The sequence below is a fragment of the Haliotis asinina genome, chromosome 5, assembly GCF_037392515.1.
Source record: "Haliotis asinina isolate JCU_RB_2024 chromosome 5, JCU_Hal_asi_v2, whole genome shotgun sequence".
NCBI classification, from domain to species: Eukaryota; Metazoa; Mollusca; class Gastropoda; order Lepetellida; family Haliotidae; genus Haliotis; species Haliotis asinina.
Genome location: NC_090284.1, coordinates 34,517,222 through 34,541,411, shown reverse-complemented (window position 1 = coordinate 34,541,411; position 24,190 = coordinate 34,517,222). Strand labels below are relative to the sequence as shown.

At 43.6% G+C, this 24,190-nt stretch overlaps 1 protein-coding gene across 1 annotated transcript in view; it reads right to left on the bottom strand.

Annotated features, from left to right (window-relative positions):
* Window positions 1-989: 989 nt before the first annotated feature.
* Window positions 990-24,190, bottom strand: part of LOC137284101 (cytochrome P450 4V2-like) — a 32,842-nt gene continuing 9,641 nt past the window's right edge. The window contains exons 5-12 of the mRNA XM_067815780.1: window positions 23,808-23,877; window positions 23,455-23,581; window positions 22,449-22,640; window positions 21,116-21,218; window positions 5,882-5,949; window positions 3,327-3,393; window positions 2,801-2,980; window positions 990-2,130 (exon numbers count right to left, since the gene is read on the bottom strand). Of these exons, the coding sequence (XP_067671881.1) occupies window positions 1,970-2,130; window positions 2,801-2,980; window positions 3,327-3,393; window positions 5,882-5,949; window positions 21,116-21,218; window positions 22,449-22,640; window positions 23,455-23,581; window positions 23,808-23,877 (968 nt within the window). The 3' untranslated portion in view covers window positions 990-1,969. The remainder of the gene's footprint in view (window positions 2,131-2,800; window positions 2,981-3,326; window positions 3,394-5,881; window positions 5,950-21,115; window positions 21,219-22,448; window positions 22,641-23,454; window positions 23,582-23,807; window positions 23,878-24,190) is intronic.

The following is a 24,190-nucleotide window of genomic DNA, read 5'->3' as shown; positions in this document are numbered from 1 at the left end:
GAAAATGAAATGAAAGATATTCGAGGCAGAAACGAAACAACACGTTCACATCCTTTACGTGCATATGCAAGTACTATGATTACCCCAAAGGTCTTGGCCCCAACAGGGTTATCATTCATTACAAATAATATTTTTGTTTACGTCACGGTCAAAGACAAGAATTTGTTATATATAGGTGCCTATAGTTGGCTTTGATGCCCACCGAGTTGGTCCCAACATTACTTGCTACTGGCTTGTTGTCTGTGCTATAAGTGGTTGTAAATCGTTCGCTGTGATGTTAACAACTTTATAATTACTTTTAAGATGTTCAGGGTTGTGAGAAATCATTCGTACCATGCCAGGCCAAACAAAAAAGACGAAGCACTGTTTAAGGTCACAGAATCTGGAATTCTTGTGAATGATTAAAGAACTGTTATATACTGAGGTGGGGACGGACGCTACCGGCATATGGTCTCTGATATAAAGAAAATAGATCTAAATCATAACAAGTGTTTCCCACAAACATGTCAATGAGGTCAAAGTTACCCTAAAATTAAAGGTGTCTGCTTAATCCCCCAATGATGGTTGTCGACAAAATTGAAGACAGAGGGTGCAAGGTATTAGGAGATACTTTTGATGTAAGTTTGAAAAGTGATCAGAATGTCATTGTGATCTTAAAGGTAATGGCAAGGTCACCTGAATCGACTGGTGTCTGAGTAACCCCCCAGTGTAGGCTGCCACCAAATTTGAGGACATTTGCTACACAAGTGCTACAACAGTGCGTCAGATATGGGTTAAGAAGAGTTTGAAACTTGGTCTAAGTGTCATGGTGACTTTGAAAATACGGCCATGGTGACACAAATCGACTGGTGTGTGCTAAACTGCTGATGTAGGCTGTCAGAAAATTTGATGACATAGTGAGCAATAGTTTATGAGATATCCTGTCTACAAGAAACGAGAGAGACGAACAGATGTTCTGAATACAACAAAAAAAACCTAAATACCAGTAGTAAAATTTGTGAAAACAAATATTTTATTGATGTTTCCCTGTGCAAATGTATAAATCATACATGTCTAAATAATGACTGAGCAGCCAACAGAAGTATAAATCACAAAGTAAAACAACAGTCAATTAATAAGCAGCAGAAATAAAGTTCACCATCTCAAGATGGAGCATGGAAAGATGACTGTTCAGTAATGAGTAATTGTCATGGATTTGTTTGTTGGTCAGCATTCTTCCAGCGTTATGACACAAGCATGTAAACATTCATTCTGGACACCATACCTGGCAAGCTGATCCCTCAGCTTCATGGCCTTGCTAGTGTTTATACCACGTGTGACCAACTCAAGGTGAGACTAGTTGTGTCATCTGATACACACTTGTGTTTCATGCTAACACTAGTGTTAACTGTGATGATGTTACAATGTTACAAGCAGGGTGATGATATACAGAAATCATATAGAGATACAAACCACTTATGACCAGCTGTAGACAGTTCTTACAAAGAATGTACCACATATTACTGTACATAAGCCAGATTTTGAGGTAATCAGTTGATGTTTTAATAACAGAACTGTGTGCTAATTGAAAACAAGTGATTATGTTTGTCAACACTTACTGGACACACTTTGTTCAGTATTACCTTTTCGAAATTAACCTTTGGCAAAAACTGTGTCACATACGTAATAAGCATGGCTCTTAAATACATATTGTGAGCATTGTTATTTGTGTCATTGTTTCTTCCAAAGTGCCTTGAGACTGACTTCAATCTGCTCCAAATAGAGTTACTTCAATAATTCAAGCATCTAATGATTGCATTGGTTTGCATAAATTTTGCATCGGTTTCTTGATTTGCTGTATTTTTTAACTATTCAGATTGAGAAAACAATGCAATTCAAAACCATGTGCCTTTAGACATTTTGGCGCTAAAATGGTCTACAAGATCAGGTGCTGACCTCAGGGTGTAGCCACAGAATAGTGGTTCCCCCCTCAGGTTCGGCTGCTGAGGGTGACAAAGATACCCTCTCCTGGTCGCAAGATCAGATCACCCACAGGTTTCAGGTCTTCGCGTTTCTGGTGTGGCCTCACTGTGAAGTTGCGAAAGACAGTGGACAAGATGACTTTCTCTTCCAGCATGGCAAACTTCTGACCTGGAAATAGTTGTGAGTATGAAGAGCTGTATGAAGGTGAAGTTAAAACACATACTGCTCCAAAATCACACCTATTGAGTCACAGGAAATGATAAACAAACTTAATCATCCATTCCACTGAGATAAAGAAGTCTGAACTAACTGAACTTGACATTACGCAACAATGAGCAAAGGGAGTTAACCCATTTGCTGAAGCAAGAAGCAGCAATAAAATATATTCTGTGCACGTATGTATGATGTGTGTTTCTTGACCACACTTATTTCATAAGAGAGAAAATAATCACTTATCCTTCATTAGCCATACTAGTCCTGTTGAACCAGTCTTTACACAACCTCCTTTAGAATTCAACATCATAACTTGATGCACAGACTGTCTGTCATAAGTGACATGTCACTAAGACAACCAACTAGTTTTGAGAGAATTGGTAAGGCATGCACCAACAACCTTTGGATTGTTAGCTTGCAAGCTAACCAACTGAGCTACATTCACACTGTTACAATATTACTTGGAGTGGGGGACTGGGAGGAGCTCTCACCCATGTAGTTATTATGATACATTTGACCACTTTCTGAATGGTGTGTATTCATACAGGGAATATTTACAAATGTTCTCAGGTAACACAAACTTCGTCCATACACCTGTAGTAAGCTCTCGTCTGTAGACACTTACCAATGCAATTCCTCATACCAGCTGAGAATGGCACATAGGTGTAGGGGTGTCGATTCTTGACATTCTCCGGCAGGAACCTGTCCGGGTTGAAGACCTCTGGGTCAGGGAAGTACCGGGGATCACGGTGGAGGGCAGATGTCAACAGTACGACTGCAGCATCTTTGGGGATGACAAGGCCCCCTGAAGCAGGACACTACAGTACGTGTTGTACTACGTCACCTGTTACTGCCATTAGTACATCAAAACTCCTGCCTGTTACCCCCTAAACTTTAACGATGGGGAAAAAGATGTCTACATATACATGATCAGGTCCTATGATTTGACTTGAAGGGAGATATGGATGCAAGTCTTTCCTTTATTGTTATATGTTCATCATGTTTCTACATCAACATAAAATGAAAAAAAAAACATGTACTATTAAAATTTTCAAAGAATCTCTTCCCTACCTTCCTTTGTTAATTGAATCATAAGTCATTGCCTAATATGTGTGTCAGAATTGAGGCAACAAAATGTCTCCTGTGCATACCTATTTCAGCATCCTGGGTGAGAGTGCGAGCAAAGGATGGTACAGATGGGTACAGTCTCAGAGCTTCCTGATATAAAACATCAAAAAATAGTCATTAATGAGTGTCTTGGGGTGATTTGATTTGCGTGGAATATACAACAGTTTTACATAAGCTGCTTTTAAGTAAGCTGGGTATTTTTATTCAGTCTTGATATACTAATCTGTAGTCCTCTATTATTGTGCCACGGGTGAAGCAACTCTTTATCCCTGTCACTTAAGTCACAAGCCAGATTTTGTAATCTGTGAGGCCAGCCTCTAAATGTTCTTACCAACAATTCACTCTGTCACACACATTCATATAGAGAACACAGACCTACTGTGAGCTGTATACATATTTTCTAGAAGTTTATCTGCAACAGGTAATCAAGGTTTAGTGAACAATACAAATATATGTGGCGGTAACTTTATCTAATTGCTATAGCATTACAGCATGTCGTATCTGGCTTATTGCTGATATGAACTAAGGTGTGATCCCGTGAAGTTTGGATGGCTAGGAAAGGTTAATTTATTCTTGTTTGAAAACATATTCACTCCACTCTCACTGCATTAGAGTGCATGTGTCATAGTGTGAACACTGTGTTCTACATGTTAGTTATGATTCAGGCAACTTGCATGTTACAATGTTAGGTTATCAAGACTAACAGATAGTACAAGCAGGCATGCAAATGTGTCAGCTATCATCCTCATATCACATACAAAGAGTGAGTATAACTAGAATTTCCTCTCATCAGTATACATGGCATGTTTAGGATGAGTCAATTCAAACTGAACATCACATGAGCAATGTTTCAGCCATAAAGTGAAGAGAAGAGGTAGATTAACTATAGGATAGATCTGTCACAAAGGCCACTTACCATTTCAGATATGAGGACATTTTAATGAACACAAGCATTTGATTCAAAGATCCATACTACATGTAATGCCATTTCAATATGAGCTAGAGACATGTTTAGAACTGTGAAATAATTTATGTATTCACAGCATTCACATGTAATATTTTTATAAATTTAGACTTGACAAACACCATAGCAGGTTATGTCTGTATGATGCTCCAAACCTTGAACACCAACTGTTGGTATGTTGTCTATACATATGGGTGTTTGAAGTGTGTAGTCATATGATAACAAGTAATATTCAGTAATTGTAATATGAGCAACTGAGTCCATGTTTGCAATACACACTTTAGTCATTACATCATGTATAATATATAAAACATCAATAGTGTTGTACCTTAGAATACTACTATCATGGTTCTCATTTTGCATTCATTGTTGTTTCATATGATTCAGGAACTATTTCAAATTTGTCACTTCATGTATTTGAATAAATTCTTTTGGAAAGAATCAGATCCCAGGGAGCCATTTGTGATAATTCCTGAGACACAGCAGGTAATTAATTCAAGGAATACATGCTACACCATTGTCATATATACTGTCATTCAGCAGTCAGAAGTCAAATCAAAAATGTTTTTCAGAAGTTGTGTTAGATGTCAATAACCTTCAGAAGTATCTGTATCTCTCTTCAGAAATATCAGTGTCTCCCTTCCTGGGCCATTTGTGCCTGCACATCATTATACTGCTGCATGTATAGTGCACTCTGACTTCTAGTATACAGCCTGCTGAAAGTTGCTGATATATCCCTCAAGACATACTATATGTATATTGATGGTGATCAGAGCTGTTATCTTAACAGCCTCAGTCAGAGCTACATCCCACAGGAAAGTACTCTCACTGGTGCATAAGAATAATCACCTTTAAGGACAAGAGTCATCAGAAGATGACATCCCCCCCCCCATCCCCCCCCCCGGCCAGCCCCCCACATATTTGAAATGACAAATCTGACAGTTACTTCATGGTTTTTTCGACTAAGTTTAAATTGTTTCCATGGAATTCATGACAAACATAAATGCCACATATCTGTAAACAGCAAAAGGCACCACCTCAAGATCTGTCTCACATATCTGCTAAGATCTGTTGAAATTGTTTCAATGGAAACTGGAAAAAACAAAAATGCTAAAACTTTGTTAATAGCAAACGGCACCACAATACATGCCGGGGGATAAAAATATCACTCTGGGAGCATAAACAGTGTTTAATATATCTCCTAGACTGGTAATGAAGGAAGAGATGCCATCTTGCTCACATCAATATTTACAAGCAAGCAACAATTGTTCTAAGGAACTGATCCTCTTTAGCTATGATGCAGATGTATCTACCCTCCTACTAACTAATGTACTCTGTCGACACCAACCTATTACTGAGTACAACTTAGGTATCTGCAATGACAAGTGACAAAAGTGTTTCTGATGATAACAGAAGGCTAAAACACTGGAAACAAGTGAGGAGTTTGTGGCCATGTATACTAAGGAGCACGGTAAGATGAGTTACTCATATCTCTAATAAGTATGGACAGTTGATAGTGATCACAACTTTCTGAAACTTTCTAGATTAATTGTATTCTCATCACATTAAATGCAGACATTCACAACACAATTCTGCAGAGGGTGTCGTCCTCACCTTGATGCAGCACTCCAGGTACTTGAGATCCTTCAGGTTCTCCATTGTGGCTGGCTCCTCACTGTCACCTGTGGGTAATACAAGCATACTCACAACTAATCAGGTCTGTACAATACTGCCATGGTTGTTGAGTAGTAGTATAGGGAATGACAGTTCTGGACCACTTTCAAGAAATGTCTCTACAAAGCCTTATTTACTAAATAAGGCTTTGGTTGGACCCTTAGCTCTTGCTACTATTACCCCTACTACAAAAAAGTTGGCGGTAATTACTATGCCTACTTTGTGTTGGTAGGAGGTAACACTGTGCCGTACGGTACGATCAATAATTCTTCTCTTACAAACCCCCTACCCGGCCCATCCCTCAAGTAGTACAAGTTAGGTTCGTCGGCTTTCATATCCACTTTATCTATGTTGTAAGTTTTGACTGACCATATAGGATCGGTGGCTCGCTTACGACTATCGCCCTCGTGTTCCCCCTACTACTTAACGTCTGTGCCTATGTCACGTTTATATCGATGAAACAGTTTAACGTGAACCGCCTACGATCTCTTTGGTGTTCATAATAAAGGCTTGCTGGGCTTTTTGTATCCCCTGTTCTATGTACTTTTTTTTCTTGTCCTCGCTGATAGCAGACTTACGAGACTTGGATCGAATATCTTGTTTCATTCCGTTATATTTTTTGAGTTCAGAGAGGATTGAACGAAACTCCTCTTCTGAGATCTTACTGTCAGAGAGTGCCGTGGAAATTCGCTCACTCACTGTGTTCAGCTTTGCTTCGGCCAGAACCCTGATCTCGTCATGTTTCAATGCCTTACGATTAAGTCTGCGTGATACTAACTTAAGCGCCAACCCTGCCAACCCTGCCACCCCAGCTGTTATTTCAATACCTAGCACTATAGGTGCGGCCACGATGGTAGCTAACAACCCAACGCCTGCCGCCCCTAGTCCCATGCTGGTTGCCATAAGGGTAGTGTCAGCCCCGTCCACGATATTGAAAGCTCTATTATATTTTTTACATAGTGCTTTCCGCGTGTCACGGTCTTGTTCTAGTTGACGTTTCACATCACATAACTGCCTCAAGCGGAACCCATCTACGGTTTCCAGCGTCTTCGCTACTTCCTCTACGACTGGGTACAGACCCATCTATAATATATATTTTGAAAAATATTTTAATTGGGTTTCAGTTAATATTTCACGAATGAATTTGAAGCCTACAAGGGATAGATCATAATTAATGATAATAGGTGTGAAGCCAATAGACTTTTCTGTTGTAATAAAAACCCCAGGGAGGCTTATGAAGCGGTTTATAGGACCCCCCGGGTTATTCCGTTGTATAACAATACGGCAATATTGACCTACGTGTTCGTTATACCAGTGTATTGTCAACCCGGGTAAAATTTGGCGTCCTTTCGAGGAGTTTTCCTGGTTAAAATACGTAAAGACGACTTCTATGATGATTGTGTAGAGGTAGTTTATTTGATCAAGATGCTCCTTGGGTAAAAAAAACTTACTGCTAAATGTTAATTTACTTTCTGTGTCAGAACTTAACCCACTTTTTTCTCCAATACGAGAATCTATCGAGACTGTTGCTTTATTTTCCGTAATGAAATCCCCGGGCCAGATACCGTTATTCCTAATCTTAGAGATGTACCCCCACTTTTCTTCTTTTAATGTGATATAAGGTGAGGTGATTGTTAAGTTGAGCAGCCATTTAGGCTCTTTTAAATCTGATAACGACACCCGTCTGTACACGTTGTCTTTGAAGTGCAGGATGTATAATTCATCTTCCTCACCAGGCTGATCGAAGCCCTCCGTGTCTCCTAGGTCGTTAAGCGTAGTGTTGGGACGATGACTGGTCATTATTATACTATTACGATATAATTTCCAACTGGTTTTTTGATAATAATTCAGGGGTTAACTTCATACCCATGAAGTGTATGTTGTCAGGCAGGAAGATCTTGGTTAGTGATATCTTGTTTTCCACGATCACGTTGACCCCCTCCATACTGGTGTCGGCTCCAACACCCACCCGCACGTAAACGTTGCAAACTTGGTACTGGTGTCGTTTCACCCACCCGAGTTTGATTCCCTTCACGATCTCGACATCATTCCCCGATGGTTCCCCTAGGTAGACTTTGATGATCAGTGTTGAGTTTGCCGGTAGACTCTCTAGTATCTTGACCACGCCTTCGAATTTAGACACCAACTGCAATGTCACGTTTTGTATGGCCGGTTTACTCGATAGCATGTGGGCTGCCATAGTGTTGACTGGGCTGACGACTACGCTACGTCTCTGAGTTGGGACATAAGCCACGAGCAGGGTTCCATTGTTCACGACTTTGTTTAGGTGGTTGTCTTTGTTATCCGTAAACACGTAAGGGGAGACGAGTCTAATATAGAGAAACCAGTCGTCGTTATCGGGTAACAACACCCACTTGTTATCTTCGGTGAAGACGAGCATATATGGTTTGTTTTGGACGACGGTAGTGCTCTCAACATCGTCTAAGTCGAACAGTTTACCACCGAACGATGGGTATATTATCCAATTATTATCACCGGTGTTGACAAGGGCGTACTTAGTGTTGACTGTTGCTCTTGTGGTATCTATCATATCACTTAGGGTTCCACCGGAGGGGATTTCAACGCGTTTGTAAATGTTGTTTTTCAGTTGCAAGGCGTACGATTTACCATCTACTCCGGGAGCGTCGAAACCGCGCGTGTCTCCGAGGTCGGAGATCCCGATATTGACGCATTTTTTCACTCCGGGCCCTTGTGCGCTGGTCATTTTACATGAAGCGTTAAGCTGAGGTATCCTATATTTACAGGATTATGATTTATATCTAACACCGATATTGTCAGCTCAGGTATGTTGCCCTGGGTTAATCTCTTATACTGCCGTGGTGAAAATGACTCGGTTCTACAGTCGTTGAATTTCTCAGTTTTCACCGGCACTGCTCTCAGTATAGTGGAAGGGTGACCTCCTTGAATGTTGTACGTTGTGCTCACCTGACCGAGATGAATGTACAGCTCTCGGTACGGTACTAGATCGGGTAACTTCGTGCCTGTGACGGTTGTTGTTGGTTTTATCTCGTCAGGAGACATACCGAGTATCCTCGCTAATGGTCGGCCGAGCCTCAAGGAGGTTCTTCCGTTGTTGATTAACACCACTGTGCCGTTTGAGTCGTTCATCTTGAGTTCGGCTCCCAGGGGTTTGAAGACCTCGTCGTTTAGAGAGCACACGCTGTAGTAGCCGTCAGTTATCTGGCTGCGAGTTCCACTAACGAACAGCTTATTGTTGCTGATATTGATGTTAGTCCATTGCGGTAGGTAGGTGATATCGCAGAGTGCGACTTCGAGTTGGCCTGACGCTGAACGGCCTCACCGCTCGTTATTCCTGGAAGTGTTATGTACATATTATAATATATGAATTATATATTATAATATGGATTTAGCACACTTGAAAATCGTGGTGAATGCAGATGGTACGGGGTTTAAAACAACCTTTATTGATATCTTTGAAAACTATATCGTGTCCGTTAATAACGCGCAGGCGGTGGTAAACTGGAATCAAAACCCAATGCAGTTTTGGCAGAACCAACTCAACTTTGCTGTGTGGTGTGCGACGACAGGGTCGGGTGTGACACCAGACTACGGTATAGACGAACTGAGTAAGGCGGTTATTTTGTTTCATATTTATTATCAAACGAGACGAATATTGAAGGAAATAAGTGCTCCTCTTCCCCAAGATAAAGCGTGGAGTATGACGAATAACCCCTATGATAGGCGCGCTTATGAACGTGTTTGTGGGGAGTTTGAGATTCCAACGAATAAAGACTTTCGCCTTCCTGGTGTGAACCATGGTCTCGGTATAGTTCTCGTGTACTTCTACAGGTCCGGAACATATTATGCCGGTTCTAAAGATGGTTCATACAACCCAAACCGGCATACATTTACAGGCCCCACAACGAATGAAAAGATCCATGTCAGCTGTATAAAGCAAACCAATCCTGATGCAGCCACAGCCTGGACTAAAATGATCTCAAAAACATCTAAAGAATTCACTCGTGCTGGTACAATACGCTTGAACGACTCGATTCGAACGTACGTGTGGGCGCTGTTGGGTGCGCAGTCGATGACGCGTTCCAACATCCTCGGTAAGGGAACTGCTTACAACGCTCAGAAACAGTTCGTTTCCAACGTTGATGATGCTATCAATTCTCCAGTTGATCTCCCGAGGGCCATCGACCGTTACCAAAACGTGTTAGAATACGCCAGATCGAAAGTCAATTACGTGTTCGGCGTGGGGTTGTACATGGCTCCGAGTGATATGCAACTGAGAATAAAAAAAGTGGTGGGTTATAACAACAAAATAGTCATAGCCACGGCGGACCAAAAATTGGGTATCAACCCCGATATTAACACCCCCTATATCCCACACATCCCACCACGTGAAACGGGTATAGTTGCGCCGCCCCCGGAGCCTAAAGTTCAACCAACACCACACCCCCATATGCATGTGGGGGTACCCCCCTATCAGCAGCATATTGATAATAAAACAGCCTTAGTGGTTGGTGGGGTAACTGTGGGACTTATTTGGTTAAAGATTTCTTAGCCGCTACGTACACCAGACCCGCCACGGCGACGATGGCTGCCCACAGGTTTTGACTGAGCCACATGGCAGTTTTAGACAGAGCGCTCAACAACCACGAGACGATGCTACCCAGGATGCCGGGAAGGGCTTCGGCGGCTTTACCAGCCAGTTTAGCTAGGCCTTCCCCAAGTTTTTTTATCCAGTCTTTAATACCCCCACCGGGGGGTGTGGGGGGAACTCCCCCACTGGCAGGCCCCACAGGGGTTCCTCCCACCAGTGACACCACCAGGGTTGATATGATGAAACCCAATGCAGTCAGAATACTGGCGATGGTGATCCCTTGCTCCCGGAACAATATCCGAATCCTGTTGGCTAAAGTTGTATCCTCATTCAGTATTCTATCGATTGTTTCCCGAATACGACTGATCTGGGATCGAAGCTGTTCACGATTCGAGGAAGCGGATTCCAATCGTGTACGTCTCTCGTCTTCTAAATCGCGTAGTCGTTCATTGATACGGCGCTTCATATCATCGTTTTCAGTTTCGTTGAGTTTGGTTTTTTCCCTAGCGATGTGCTCGTCGATTTCGTTCAGTTTCCCCATGTTGTTCACGAGTTCTCCACGCACGCGTTTCACGGCTTCGTCTAAGCCGCGCAGTTCCCTTACCGGAAAGTCAAACCCCGGTAACGGTTTGTCCCAGTAGGTGCTCAACAGTTTTTCTATGCTGTCTGAGGCTTCTGTAGCACGCTGTGGTGTCATTTCATCTCTAGTGGTGAGGTGGGATCTGGTAGCTTGCAGATCTTCTTTAACGACCTTAGGTATTGCACCACCGTAATCATTCATGTTTAGATTTGTACGGATAAATTCAACACCATGGCGGCTGGCTAGAGTTGACAAGGCCAGTGGTTTTTTATTGCTCTTGTTAAAGAGGTCAACCCCTGGGTCAGACTTAAGGCGTAGAACACCCTTTGTATCAATAAAAAAATTCTTATGGTATCGACCCTGTGGTTCAACGTAGTTTTTATCTCTTCTTAAACTTTCGTAATAATCATTTACCGTTGTTTCCAAGAGTTCTTGGTTCAATGGTGAACTAGTAAATGAGGTCTCCTGCTCATCATCGAATGCCTGGGCACTAGCGCCCGGCATCTCCGTCATATCTATGTCTTCATCCATTAGTATTAAAAATATATTTCTTTTATATAACAATGTACGGCAGAAAATTAGATCCTTTCAGAAGATTGAGAGAGCCATTAGGAGCCAGAGCCGTGCGCCAGTCGGTGACCATCACCAACAATCCCAGCAAGATAGACCAGAATCAAACTCTGCTGGTTAGATTTCCAAACCTTGGTGAGAATGACCTCATTGTACCAGGCACTGTTCGACTGGCGTTCAATATCACGTTGACCTCCGACAACGACAAACGCGAGCTAGTGCGGAACGTGGGTCGAGCTATCATCAAGAAAACGACCGTCAAGATCAGCGGTAACGAGGTGCTGAGCATCGACGACAGCGACGTGTTTCACTGCTACAAGGATCTCTGGAAAAGCGAGAGAGAACGAGTCAATGATGTGTACCAGGGCATCAGTAAATCAACCCGGGCGCGCATAGGGTATGTCTTCACGCAAGACCAGCAAGACAAGCTATCGGACGGTGAAAAGGCCATCGCTCGAGCATACGGGAATCGATTCTGCGTGCCGCTCGACTTCGAGTTGCTCATGGGACACGCGCCGTTTTACCAGGCCGCGCTGGGTGATAGGCTCGAATACGAGCTCACGTTTAACGACTATAGCAAAGTAGTGCGTACGCCGAACGGTGATGAGGCTAGTTATGCCATAGACAACATCTCTCTGGAGTTCGACATGGTCACTAGCCCGGAGCTGGCCAGGCAGGTTCGAAGCCAGTACTCTGGGAAGATGGCTATCCTGTACGATCGCGTACTGAGGCATAGATCAGTCGTGCGAGATAAGAGCAACACTGTGTGGAATATCAACCTGAACGTGCCGGCGCGATCGATGAAAGGTATCCTGGTCGTCCCCGTGGAGGATTACGATCCATTCCGGAGGGACAGCGAGAAGTTTTTCAACCCCGAGATTGAAAAGGTGGAAGTGACCATCGAGGGCGTGCCCAACCAGCTGTTCAGTCATGGTATGAGACCACACCAGCAGTGGGATGAGATAAAAAAGCTACCAGTGGGGACCCCACATTATATAACAAAGGACCTGGACCTCGGCTCCGTGCAGATCGGTGAATACCTGACCACCAAGTACGCCCTATGGTTGGACATGCGATCCACGGATGATGATAAACTGCACGGTAGCGGGCGCCGTATAGATAACGGCAGCGAAGGGATAACCATCCAGATTACTAAGAAGGCTCAACCCGCTGGTAAGTTGAAATTATATCTGTACGTTATTATGGACGCGCAACTTAATATAGACAATGGGAGATTCGTGCAAGCCATCTACTGATGGGGGGTACCCCCCACTGCCCACTGACCCACACTGCGCCATAGTGTGCGGGCAGACTGGCTGTGGGAAGACCGTTTTCGTGTTGGATATGTTGGAGGGTTACTACAAGGATGTGTTCGATAACATCGTTATCATGTGCCCTACTCTGAGCATGAATAAAACGTACGCGCGACCTTGGGTGATGACGGACACGGACGTACACAAAATCGACCCTGGAACACGTCTGCAGGACTGGTTGAAAGCTCTTCACGAGAAATTTAAAGGGGAACCGACGCTGTTCATACTGGACGACTGCAGCGCTAATCGCGAGATAACAAAAAAGAGAGACATGCTATCGTACCTGGCCTTCTCCGGCCGGCATGCAAATCACAGCGTCTGGGTGCTAACGCAGAAGTTCAACTCGGTGTTGAAAGACCTCAGGGAGCAGACGCGATGGGTGGCCTTATTTCACTGCAAGGACAGGGATTCGTTCGAGGAGTGTTTGAGAGAGAACGATGTGATGAGTAAATTTGAACGGGAACGGGTGAAGAAACAACTCGCTGAAACTAAACACGCTAAGCTCGTGCTCAAGACCGACCAACCAGTAGCATATATAGTATGCTAAGCAAAGCTAAGCAAAGCTAAGCAAAGCTAAGCTAAAGCTAAGCAAAGCTAAGCATATAGCTATGATATTTGAAGTATTTGTCGTGTGCAACTTAACCTTCATTTCTCTGTGTTTTGTCTGCATCGGGTATTATATAGTTAAAACTAAATCTTACTTGTTATATTATAAGATGGAGTGTGAGGAATTGCTCGAACAGTTGGAGGGTTCCCCCACTGGGGGTGTGGGGGATTCCCCCAAGCGAGAGAAACTGGTGGCGTTGGCTGTTGGCGGCAAAGCCAAACATTACTTTGGAGACTACACTCCGGATAAAATTCACAAAATGTCAGCCGAAGAAATCGATAAGCTGTACGCTAGATACGAGTCCCGGCTCGGAGCAGAAATGACAAAGACAATAGGATCGGCTATGACCCAGATATACACCGGTATTGTATCACACTTCCTTCCCATTCCACCAGAGCGCCGACTTTACCTGTGGGAGGACCTCGAGAAAGACCCTTTTATCGAACACGCCGTGAGCTCTATCAGCTGCGGGCTGTACCACAAATATGGTATGTTGTTGGCTCCAGTGACGGCGGCGATTATCACGGCAAAACATTGTCAATTTGAGAGAAAGAATAATAATAATAGTATAGATGGATACTGCACAGGAACCAGTGGAGGTACCCCCAACAGTGGAGGAGACCCCTTCACAGGAACCAGTGACCCCAGTGAGGGAAGTGACCCCCACAGTAACCAGGCAGAAGAATCCTAAGAGAGTAGCTGCCGGTAAAAAACGGTGGTGTAACCAACATAAAGTGACCAACCCAACCCGACTGTTGTTGGCTGTAGGCGTAACTGCTGCCGTGGTTATAACATGGTTATACGTGGGGGTACCCTCCCACAGTGAGCCACCACCCAACAGTGAGGTAACCCCCAACAGTGGGGGTGTGGGGATATCCCCCACTATTGACCCGCATATCATGTTATAATTTTAATATTTTATATCATATACATAATGTCTGAGGGGAAAACGTTCGTCAACGACGCATACCACGCCACAGTGGTAGCCAGTCTAGCCGTAGGGTACGCTCGGTTGACTAAAATGGTGCTTAAACAACCAACTATCAAGCTAGATTTCAACCTGCAGGATATGGGTATGCTCATAATGAACCTTGGTATGGCGATGGCCACAAAAGACATCCTAGTAAAACAAGGAATAATACCTGATAATATAATGAAATAAATATAGGGATGGCCACGATAGCTATGATGGTCGGTGGGGCGTTAGTGAATGCCCTGGCATTTTCCGGGAGTAATTTCCTCTTCTCGAAACTACGAGATGATCACGCGGCTGAAATACAGGAAGAAAGGAAGCGACACGATCTCGCTACTGAGAAATTACAAAGAGCACAGGACGAGTACGTTAAAAAACGCCTCCAGAGGATCGATTTTATTAACGAACAACTCAAGCGTGAAAACCATGCCATTAAAACATTCAACGATGTCGATGAAGCAATGAAAGAATACTATCTACTAACTGGTAAACAATTGGAACCGCTCAATAAACCCACACTCGCTCAGTACTACACACCATCCAAGGGACAAATGAATCGTGAACTGGGCTTCATAGTGTTGGGTATAGCAGCTACTGCGTTGGTTGCGAAGCAATTAAATTAAAATACCTATATAAGTAAACATGAGACCCGCTCCATACCGATGCGAATACATACTTATGGGGAAGACCGAGGCCTGTGGTAGGAAATGCAGGAATCAGGGGTTCTGTTGTTTCCATATGGGAAGTCCTAACTACACGTGTTCTGTGTGTGGTATCGGGGTTAAAGGACACTACTGTCTATGTAAAGCTCACGGAGCGAACGTAGTCAGACATCAACTCATCTACGAGAATAAAAAAGGCTACATAAAAGAACGTAGGCGACTGCTCAAGATAGACTCCAGTGTGTGAAAGGGTTACCTCCCCTTACTGTGAACCAATTAGACATTGGTTCTCTTAGGTGTAAACACGATGTCTACTGTAAGCGAGCTCAAGCGGGTCGCAAAACAGAGAGGTGTGATCAGGTATTCTCGAATGCGGCAGTCAGCATTGTTGAGATTACTAGGTTTAGAAGCCCCTCCTTCAGTAAAACAATTAAAAGCTCAAGCAAAACAGCTTGGATACACGGGTTATTCAAACCTGGGGAGAGCCGGGTTAACCGCATTGTTATCACATGCCCCCGTAGCAAAACCTCCCACTGTAAAACAACTGAAAGCCGAGGCACACGATTTGGGTTTAGGCGGGTATTCCCGTATGAGAAAACCACAGCTTGTAGAATTATTACGACAGAATAGAGCTATTGACCTACAGTTCGTGCGCACTGAGCGCGCTGTAGGCAACTATTTGAGAGGTTGGCGCATGCACGTTGATAGAAACATAGACATTACAGATATCAAGCCTCTGATAGCTGATAAGGTCAACCAGGAACTAAATAACCTAGGAAGTATCAAGTTTCAGATCACAGTGAAAATGTCGCTCGATAAGCAGGTTGGGAGTACCACTGAGTATGTTCAGCCTTACTTCCGAGGTCAACAAGAGGTCGCCACACATACAGAGACCATTGATACATCAATCGATACCAGTTTTCAGCAGATACGAGAATACCTAGAACGCTACACACACTTGGGGTCCGGGTGGGCTGTAGATAAAATCGATAATGTCTATCTAGACATAGCTAACTACGTGCCGTTCAGAGGCGGGTCATACCTAGCCTTGCCTCCCTACTATAGGAATAAACATGCCACAGTAAACGTTAAGAATAGAGGAAACGATTGCCTGAGGTTAGCTATCAGGTCAGCCTTATTTCCAGCTGGCACTCATTCAGATAGGCTTTCTAGCTATCCCCAAGACGATGGGCTCAACTGGGATGGTATAGATGAACCCACCCCCATATCCCAGATCACTAAAGTAGAAAAACAGAATAATCTGGCTATAAATGTCTTTGGGCACGAAGGTAACACAACAATAGTACACAGGGTCAGCCCGGTGAAGGATCGCCAAGTTATCAATATATTCATGATCCAACGAGGTGAAAAGTATCACTACACGTGGATAAAACATCTCAGCCGGTTGTTGCACGACCAGTCGAAACACGATGGGGAAAAACACTTTTGTGTACGATGCCTACATGGCTTCACCCGAGCTGATTTATTAGAATCCCACCGGGATGATTGTCAAGGTGTGGGGCAGACGGCCATACGAGTCGACATGCCTAAGGAAGGTGACAATATCCTAAAATTCAGTAACCACAAGAATCAAATGTCTGTGCCTTATATCATATACGCTGACTTCGAAGCCTTAGTGGCTGCCGCCGGCGAGGCCCCCAGTGGTAGCTTCACCCACAAGACACAAGAGCATAAAGCCTGTTCGTTTGGATACATTGTCGTCCATTGTGACGGGGAAACGAAAGCTCCGGTAGTGTATAGGGGGCCTGACGCGGCTGAAAGGTTTCTAAAGTGTTTGCAGGAGGAAGAAAAAATTATTAGGAATGCATTGTATAAAATCGCTCCCATGCGTCTGACCCGAGTCGACAGGCTAGCCCACGCTAGTAGCACTAACTGTCACGTGTGTGAATCACCACTTAACGGTGATTCGGTGAGAGATCACTGTCACATAACTGGTAAGTATAGAGGCGCCGCTCACAACGCGTGCAACCTCAAGCTTAAAATCAATCCTAAGACAATAAACATCCCCGTTGTCTTTCACAACTTGAGAGGGTACGACTCACACTTGATCATGCAGGCCATCGCGAAAATCGATGGTAATATAACGTGCATCCCCAACAACATGGAGAGATACATCTCCTTCAGCTTAAACGGACTTAGGTTCATTGACTCGTTTCAGTTCCTCCTGTCGTCACTCGACAGTCTGGTCAAGGCCAACAATACCTTCCCTATCACCGATCGATACACAGACGCCGAGACTAGACCCCTGCTTATGAGGAAGGGTGTGTACCCCTATGAGTACATGGATAGTTGGGCTGGTTCACCGAGACCAGACTACCCCCTATTGACTGCTTTTATAGCAAGCTGAATGAGGCGTCCGTCTCACGAGATGATTACTCGCACGCGACTAACGTATGGAATAAACTGGGTTGTAAGAACCTGGGTGATTATCACGACCTGTACTTGAGGACAGATGTACTGTTGTTAGCCGACGTGTTTGAAACGTTTAGGCGGACATGTTTCAAGCAGTATAAACTCGACCCCGCATGGTATTACACCAGCCCAGGTCTGTCGTGGGACGCCTTGCTTAAAAAGACCGGAGTTAATTTGGAATTGCTCACAGATTACGACATGCACCTATTCATTGAGAAAGGCTTGCGAGGTGGGATTTCCATGGCATCCAAACGATACGCAAAAGCAAATAATCAATACGTGAAAGGTTACGATCCTAACAAACCAACCAATCACATTCTCTACCTCGACGCAAACAACCTGTACGGCTGGGCCATGAGCCAGTATCTACCTACAGGGGGATTCGAATGGGTACCCCACGTTGATGTTATGGGGGTTGCACCAGATTCGAACAAAGGTTATATCCTCGAGGTTGACTTAGAGTATACCAAGGAATTACACACATCGCACAACAGCTACCCCCTGGCCCCCGAACGTATGAGGGTTAACCCAGACTGGATGTCTGAGTACCAACATAACTTGTTAGGTGGGCGTGTGACAGACGTTGAAAAACTCGTGCCTAACTTAATGAATAAGACCAAGTACATCGTTCACTATCGCAACCTACAGCTGTACCTGTCGTTGGGTATGAGGCTGACCAAAATACACAGGGTGCTCATGTTCGACCAGAGCCCATGGATGGAGCCCTACATCAGAATGAACACAGACCTACGAAAAAAAGCCACCAGTGATTTTGAGAAAAATCTCTACAAGCTCATGAACAACTCGGTGTTTGGTAAGACTATGGAGAACCTGAGGAAACGCGTGACCGTGAAGCTGGTTCGGTCGAGTGAGGAAGACAAGCTCAGGAGATTGATAGCCAGTCCGGCATTCAACCGTAGTAAGATATTCACAGACAACCTGGTTGCCCTGCACATGAAGAAAAACCACATAAAATTCAACCGGCCTGTTTACGTGGGGATGAGCATCCTCGATTTATCCAAACACCTGATGTACGACTTTTACTACAACGAGCTCAAGAAACAGTACGGCGACAGGTGTGAAGTGCTGTACACTGACACGGATTCCCTGCTGATGGAGATTCGAACCGAGGACGTGTACGAGGACATGAAAAAACACCTCGATTTATACGACACCAGCGACTACCCAAAGACCCATGCCATACACAGTACGGTAAATAAAAAGGTCCTAGGTAAGATGAAGGACGAGTGTGCTGGCACGCCCATAGCCGAGTATATAGGTTTGAGACCTAAGATGTACTCCATACTGAAAGCCGACAATAGTGAGATCCGGAAGGCTAAGGGGGTTAAGAAGTATGTGGTGAAACAACACATCAAACACGCCAGATTCAAGGAAGCCCTGTTCAAGACCCGCACCTTTAGGCATAAAATGAACACACTTAGAAGTGATGGACATAAGATATACGGACTGACTATAAACAAGACGTCCCTGTCGCCTATGGACACGAAACGTTGGATAGCTATTGATGGGATAAACACATACGCGTATGGACATGAAAAAATTTGAGGCTATTTACTACAGCCCGCGTGGGTACTGGAAAGGAGCTAGCGCAGTAGATAAGCTAGCTAAAATAGCGCGAGTACCCCCGGAGGAAGCCAAAGCGTGGCTTGAAAAACAAGCCCTGTGGCAGATCTATTTGCCGGCACCACGCTACGTGCCTAGAAGGAGGTTCGGTATTAACATACCTAATAGCGTTCACCAGGCAGACCTACTGTCCCTACCCCACGACAAGAGGTACAAGTATGCCTTAACCGTAGTGGACGTAGCCAGTCGTTACAAGGAAGCCGAACCCTTGACCACGAAAGATTCGGCCCAGGTAGCCAGAGGATTCGAACGCATATACAAACGCAGTCCGCTGACGTGGCCAACAGAGCTGCAAGTTGACCCCGGACGGGAGTTCATGGGTGCCGTGTCACAACTGTTAGCCAAACACGATACAAAGGTCAGACGTGGCACGGCCGGAGCCCATCGCAGCCAAGCCATAGTTGAGAGATTTAATAGGACTTTGGCTGAGCGCTTGTTCGGCCATCAGTATGCTAGGGAGATGGTCACCCCTGGAAAACGATCGACTGCATGGGTCACGAGGTTACCCAAGGTGGTGTCAGCAATCAACCATGAAGTCACCCGTCTCACCGGTAAGAAACCGGCAGAGGCTATCAAACTAAAATCAATAGTTGCAGAGTCGGCCGCTCCATTGCGTGGGAAGGAGAAACAGATACCAGATAGGGCCCTAGTGAGGTATCTATACCAGCCTGGGGAACACGAGGGCGATAGCCGTAAGCGGGCCACCGATCCTATATGGTCAGTCAAAACTTACAACATAGATAAAGTGGATATGAAAGCCGACGAACCTAACTTATACTACTTGAGGGATGGGCCGGGTAGGGGGTTTGTAAGAGAAGAATTATTGATCGTACCGTACGGCACAGTGTTACCTCCTACCAACACAAAGTAGGCATAGTAATTACCGCCAACTTTTTTGTAGTAGGGGTAATAGTAGCAAGAGCTAATGACCCAACCAAAGCCTTATTTACTAAATAAGGCTTTGTAGAGACATTTCTTGAAAGTGGTCCAGAACTGTCATTCCCTATACTACTTGAGTACATGTCTATGTGGTATACCAGAGACCATATACCGGTATATGGGTATACAGATACACAGGTACACAACTGTGTATACACCAGTGTGCGAATGTTGAATCTTCTTGACTGTCTCAACTGTAGACAAATATCTGTATTCATCAGATTTCTACAGCTACTCATAGAGCTCACACAGTTCCTTGTCAGTTTCCACTCTGCCGATGTCTATGATTTAGCGTGTTTTTTGCGGGCAGAAAAAGGATGGCAAATGAATTGAAATGCAATGATTGCAAAGGATAAGCTGAAGAATAACTTCATGTTCAATCTGAAATATGTGTAACTATGGAAATGAATGCCATAAATATTTCATGTAACACTGGTTGCAGATTTGTGAATGAATGAAAGGGATGCATGAAAGGAATACATTCACAAATTCTCAGCCAAATCAAACAAATTACATAATCTACAATTCAGCCAATCACTAACAGAGTGATATTGTCTTAGAAATTACAGAAAAGATACATCTATGGCAATGATAAACACTGAATTCCACTTACAGGTTGCTATCCTTACAAAATATTATCTCTATGAGCCTTTTAGTTTCTGAGAAGAGGAAGCTAGTCCTACAAATGGCCTTACAGTTTCAGCTCCCATGGTTTGACACTGCAATGTTTTATTACTTTGTAAACATTCTTTTGATATGGATATCAGGTAAAAATCAGAATCCAAGTGTGAACATATTTCGGTGTTATTTTAGCATGACCAGATTACCAGTGCAGTATATGTGATCTGCAAAGCATTCTTACCGAACACTGAGTCCAGTTCCTCATGTACTTTCTGTTGTATCCGTGTGTTTGAACTGATAAGGAACACTGCCCAGTTCATGGCTGCTGCAGTTGTGTCATGGCCCTGGAAATATGAAACTTACCATTAGCTTACTCTGAGTCCCCATTCACGTCTCTATGGCCCAACCTGTCTGTCACCAAAGGCACATTCTCTTATTACCCTAAAGATAAATTTGTAAAATTCTGATTGGTTAACAGCCAAAGCATACGAAACCATGTAGGCAGATTTGCCAGGGCGTACAAACAGTACACACCGTCAAATCTGTCACCTGACACACTACACGGGTTGTACGAACAACCTTGACCTTAGATGGATTGTGGCTGCCAAACAGCTGGCTGCTTCGAAATTTTAGAGTTGATGAGAATAAACACAGTATACAATTATAAGTACAAACAGAGTAATAAAATTGCTGTCATAATTTCTTTTTTGTTTGAGTCAATAAATGTACCCAGAAAAAATAATGTTTCCATATTTCACTTGTCACTTGTTAAAATCTCAAATGTGATAATTTCTTATCATAACCTAAGCCATCCCGAGTTATCTCCATTTATGACTGTTCAGGAAATACGGTGAAACAGTTTGCATTTCCTTCTGCCAAGTGTTAAATGGTGTTGTTTACAGATAAGCTAAATTCAAAGATGTGAAGGGCAATAAATCTGTCACAGTGTTCTGAAACGGTGTACAGGACTGTAAAACCCTTTTAAATTCTGTATTTCCTCAAATATGGAATTTACAAATGTCTTAAAGTCCCACACACCCTCTTAAAACACTGTGTAACAAATAATATCCCGTCTGTCACCACTGACACCTGGTCATATCCCGTCTGTCACCACTGACACCTGGTCATATCCCGTCTGTCACCACTGACACCTGGTCATATCCCGTCTGTCACCACTGACACCTGGTCATATCTCATTTCTACACTACTGACACCTGCTTATGGCCCCTTTGTCATCACTAACACTGATCACTGCATGTTTGTCAGTACTGACACCTGCCCACGTCCCATGTCTGATACTAGGACCATCATACACTTGTAGTGTATGTTTTCTTACTGCAAAATGCAGTCCATATCCTCCACATATCAGTCTGTCCTATACATGCCTGTCACTGTCACCAATGTTTCCTTATATGCCTGTCACTGTCACAAATGTCCTTTATCAGCCTGTCACTGTCCGTAATGTCTTAACAATGTCCTACACTGCCTGTCACTGTCGTTGATGTCTTAACAATGTCCTTCACCAGTGTGTCACTGTTAGCAATGTTGCAAAGAAGCCTGTGACACCAGTTCACCTCAAACATAAAAGTGTCGACTTCTTCCCTGATGTCATCATCAGACAGAGTGATGCCATCATTAGACATGTGCAGCAGCATGTCCATGAATGCCAAGCGCTTCTTACTGCCCACAACCTCCTCCTGCTCCTTCGTACCGACTGCTTCAGTCTCTTTCCTACAACAGAACTCCTGCCTCTTCTCAGAGATCACCTGATAACAAAGCACATATACATTTAAAAGCTGACAAGTCTACAAAACTAAAAGGATACTGACCAATCTTGTTATCATGAATAAATATTCAAACATGCATATGAAAAACATGTTTCAGCTGAAATGTCCAATAATGCTTCATAATCAGCATCACCTACCTGATATGTACAGCTTCCTTTTTTTGTGATCCATAGGTCATTTTGTTGGTAAATCTATCAGGGGTTCAATTTATTGTAAATAGCCACTTGCCACAGGACACGTGACTTCAAGAAAGTAACTTGTCCTGGCTACTTTTCCACTTGCCCTGATTTTATGACACAATATTTGATCTTAAAGTTTACTGGACTATTTAACGAAGAGTGATAAATTTCATAGCTCTGAATTACTATTATTATGATATGTAATAGCTACATTATGAGCAGAAATGAAATCCAAGTTTATTTGCAGTTTGAAACCAGAAGTGGAAATTATCTAGTAGTCCATGGACAAGTAAGATACCATTATTTGTTTGCCTGAAATGAAAACTGACTTGTCCTGAGCGTCAGGCTATGGGATTTTTAAACCCCAGTCTACTGGCTTGTCACATGCATGTATAATCTTAAGGGGACATATACAGTGAGCATCATTGAATTTATCCTGAAACAAATTTGGTGCTTTGACATTGTTACATCCCTTTCCATATATATAGTGGTAAGGTCCATCAGTGGCAATGCGAATTATAACAATATATATAAAAGTGTCACTCTCATCAGAGCCCTAAACCAGCCAGTCACTGTTATCAATGCCCCACATACTGCTATGATCTGGCACCTACCTTCTGAGTAAATCTGTGCAGGATACTGAGACACCGGTCATGTTCACTGCCTGAACCAAAGGTGTTGAAGAGGACACTTGGCCAGTACCATGGAGACCTCATACGTTTCAGTAATATTGTGCTCATCCTGACATAAAAAGTAACAGAGGAGGTATAAGTTGAACCTGGGATTACATTGGAATATTCCTAACACACATACATACTCACTTTGTGTTACATCTGAGAAAGATGCTGGTACAAGAACATAAACAACTGGTAGAGCAACCTTTCAACCCTGACCCAGTACTGACACAGATTATATCTCAATGAATAGCCAGCTTCACACACGCTAGACACACACAGTGTATACTCACTTGTAAACTGCACTGACATATTCAGAGTCACTATTACTCTGAGCATTGATGTTCCTCCCCATGGCTGTCTCTGGAATCCAACATTATGCAATTAACTGGGAAGGGACACATCATCAGGAAAAGTATCCGTGTATATTTACTTATGTAACCATGCACACACAACGCAGCAGCCTACTCACAATGTGCCAGACAAACAGTGGGAGTAGATGTGCTAGGTTGGTTTGTTGTTTAGCACATCACATTCAGGAATATTCCACCTATATAACAGTGATCTGTGAATAACTGGGTCTTGTCCAAACAATCCAGTGGTCAACATCATGAGCATCACTGGGATACGATTACCCATTAGTCGCCTCTTATGAGTGGGTTCCTTCAAGTATGGT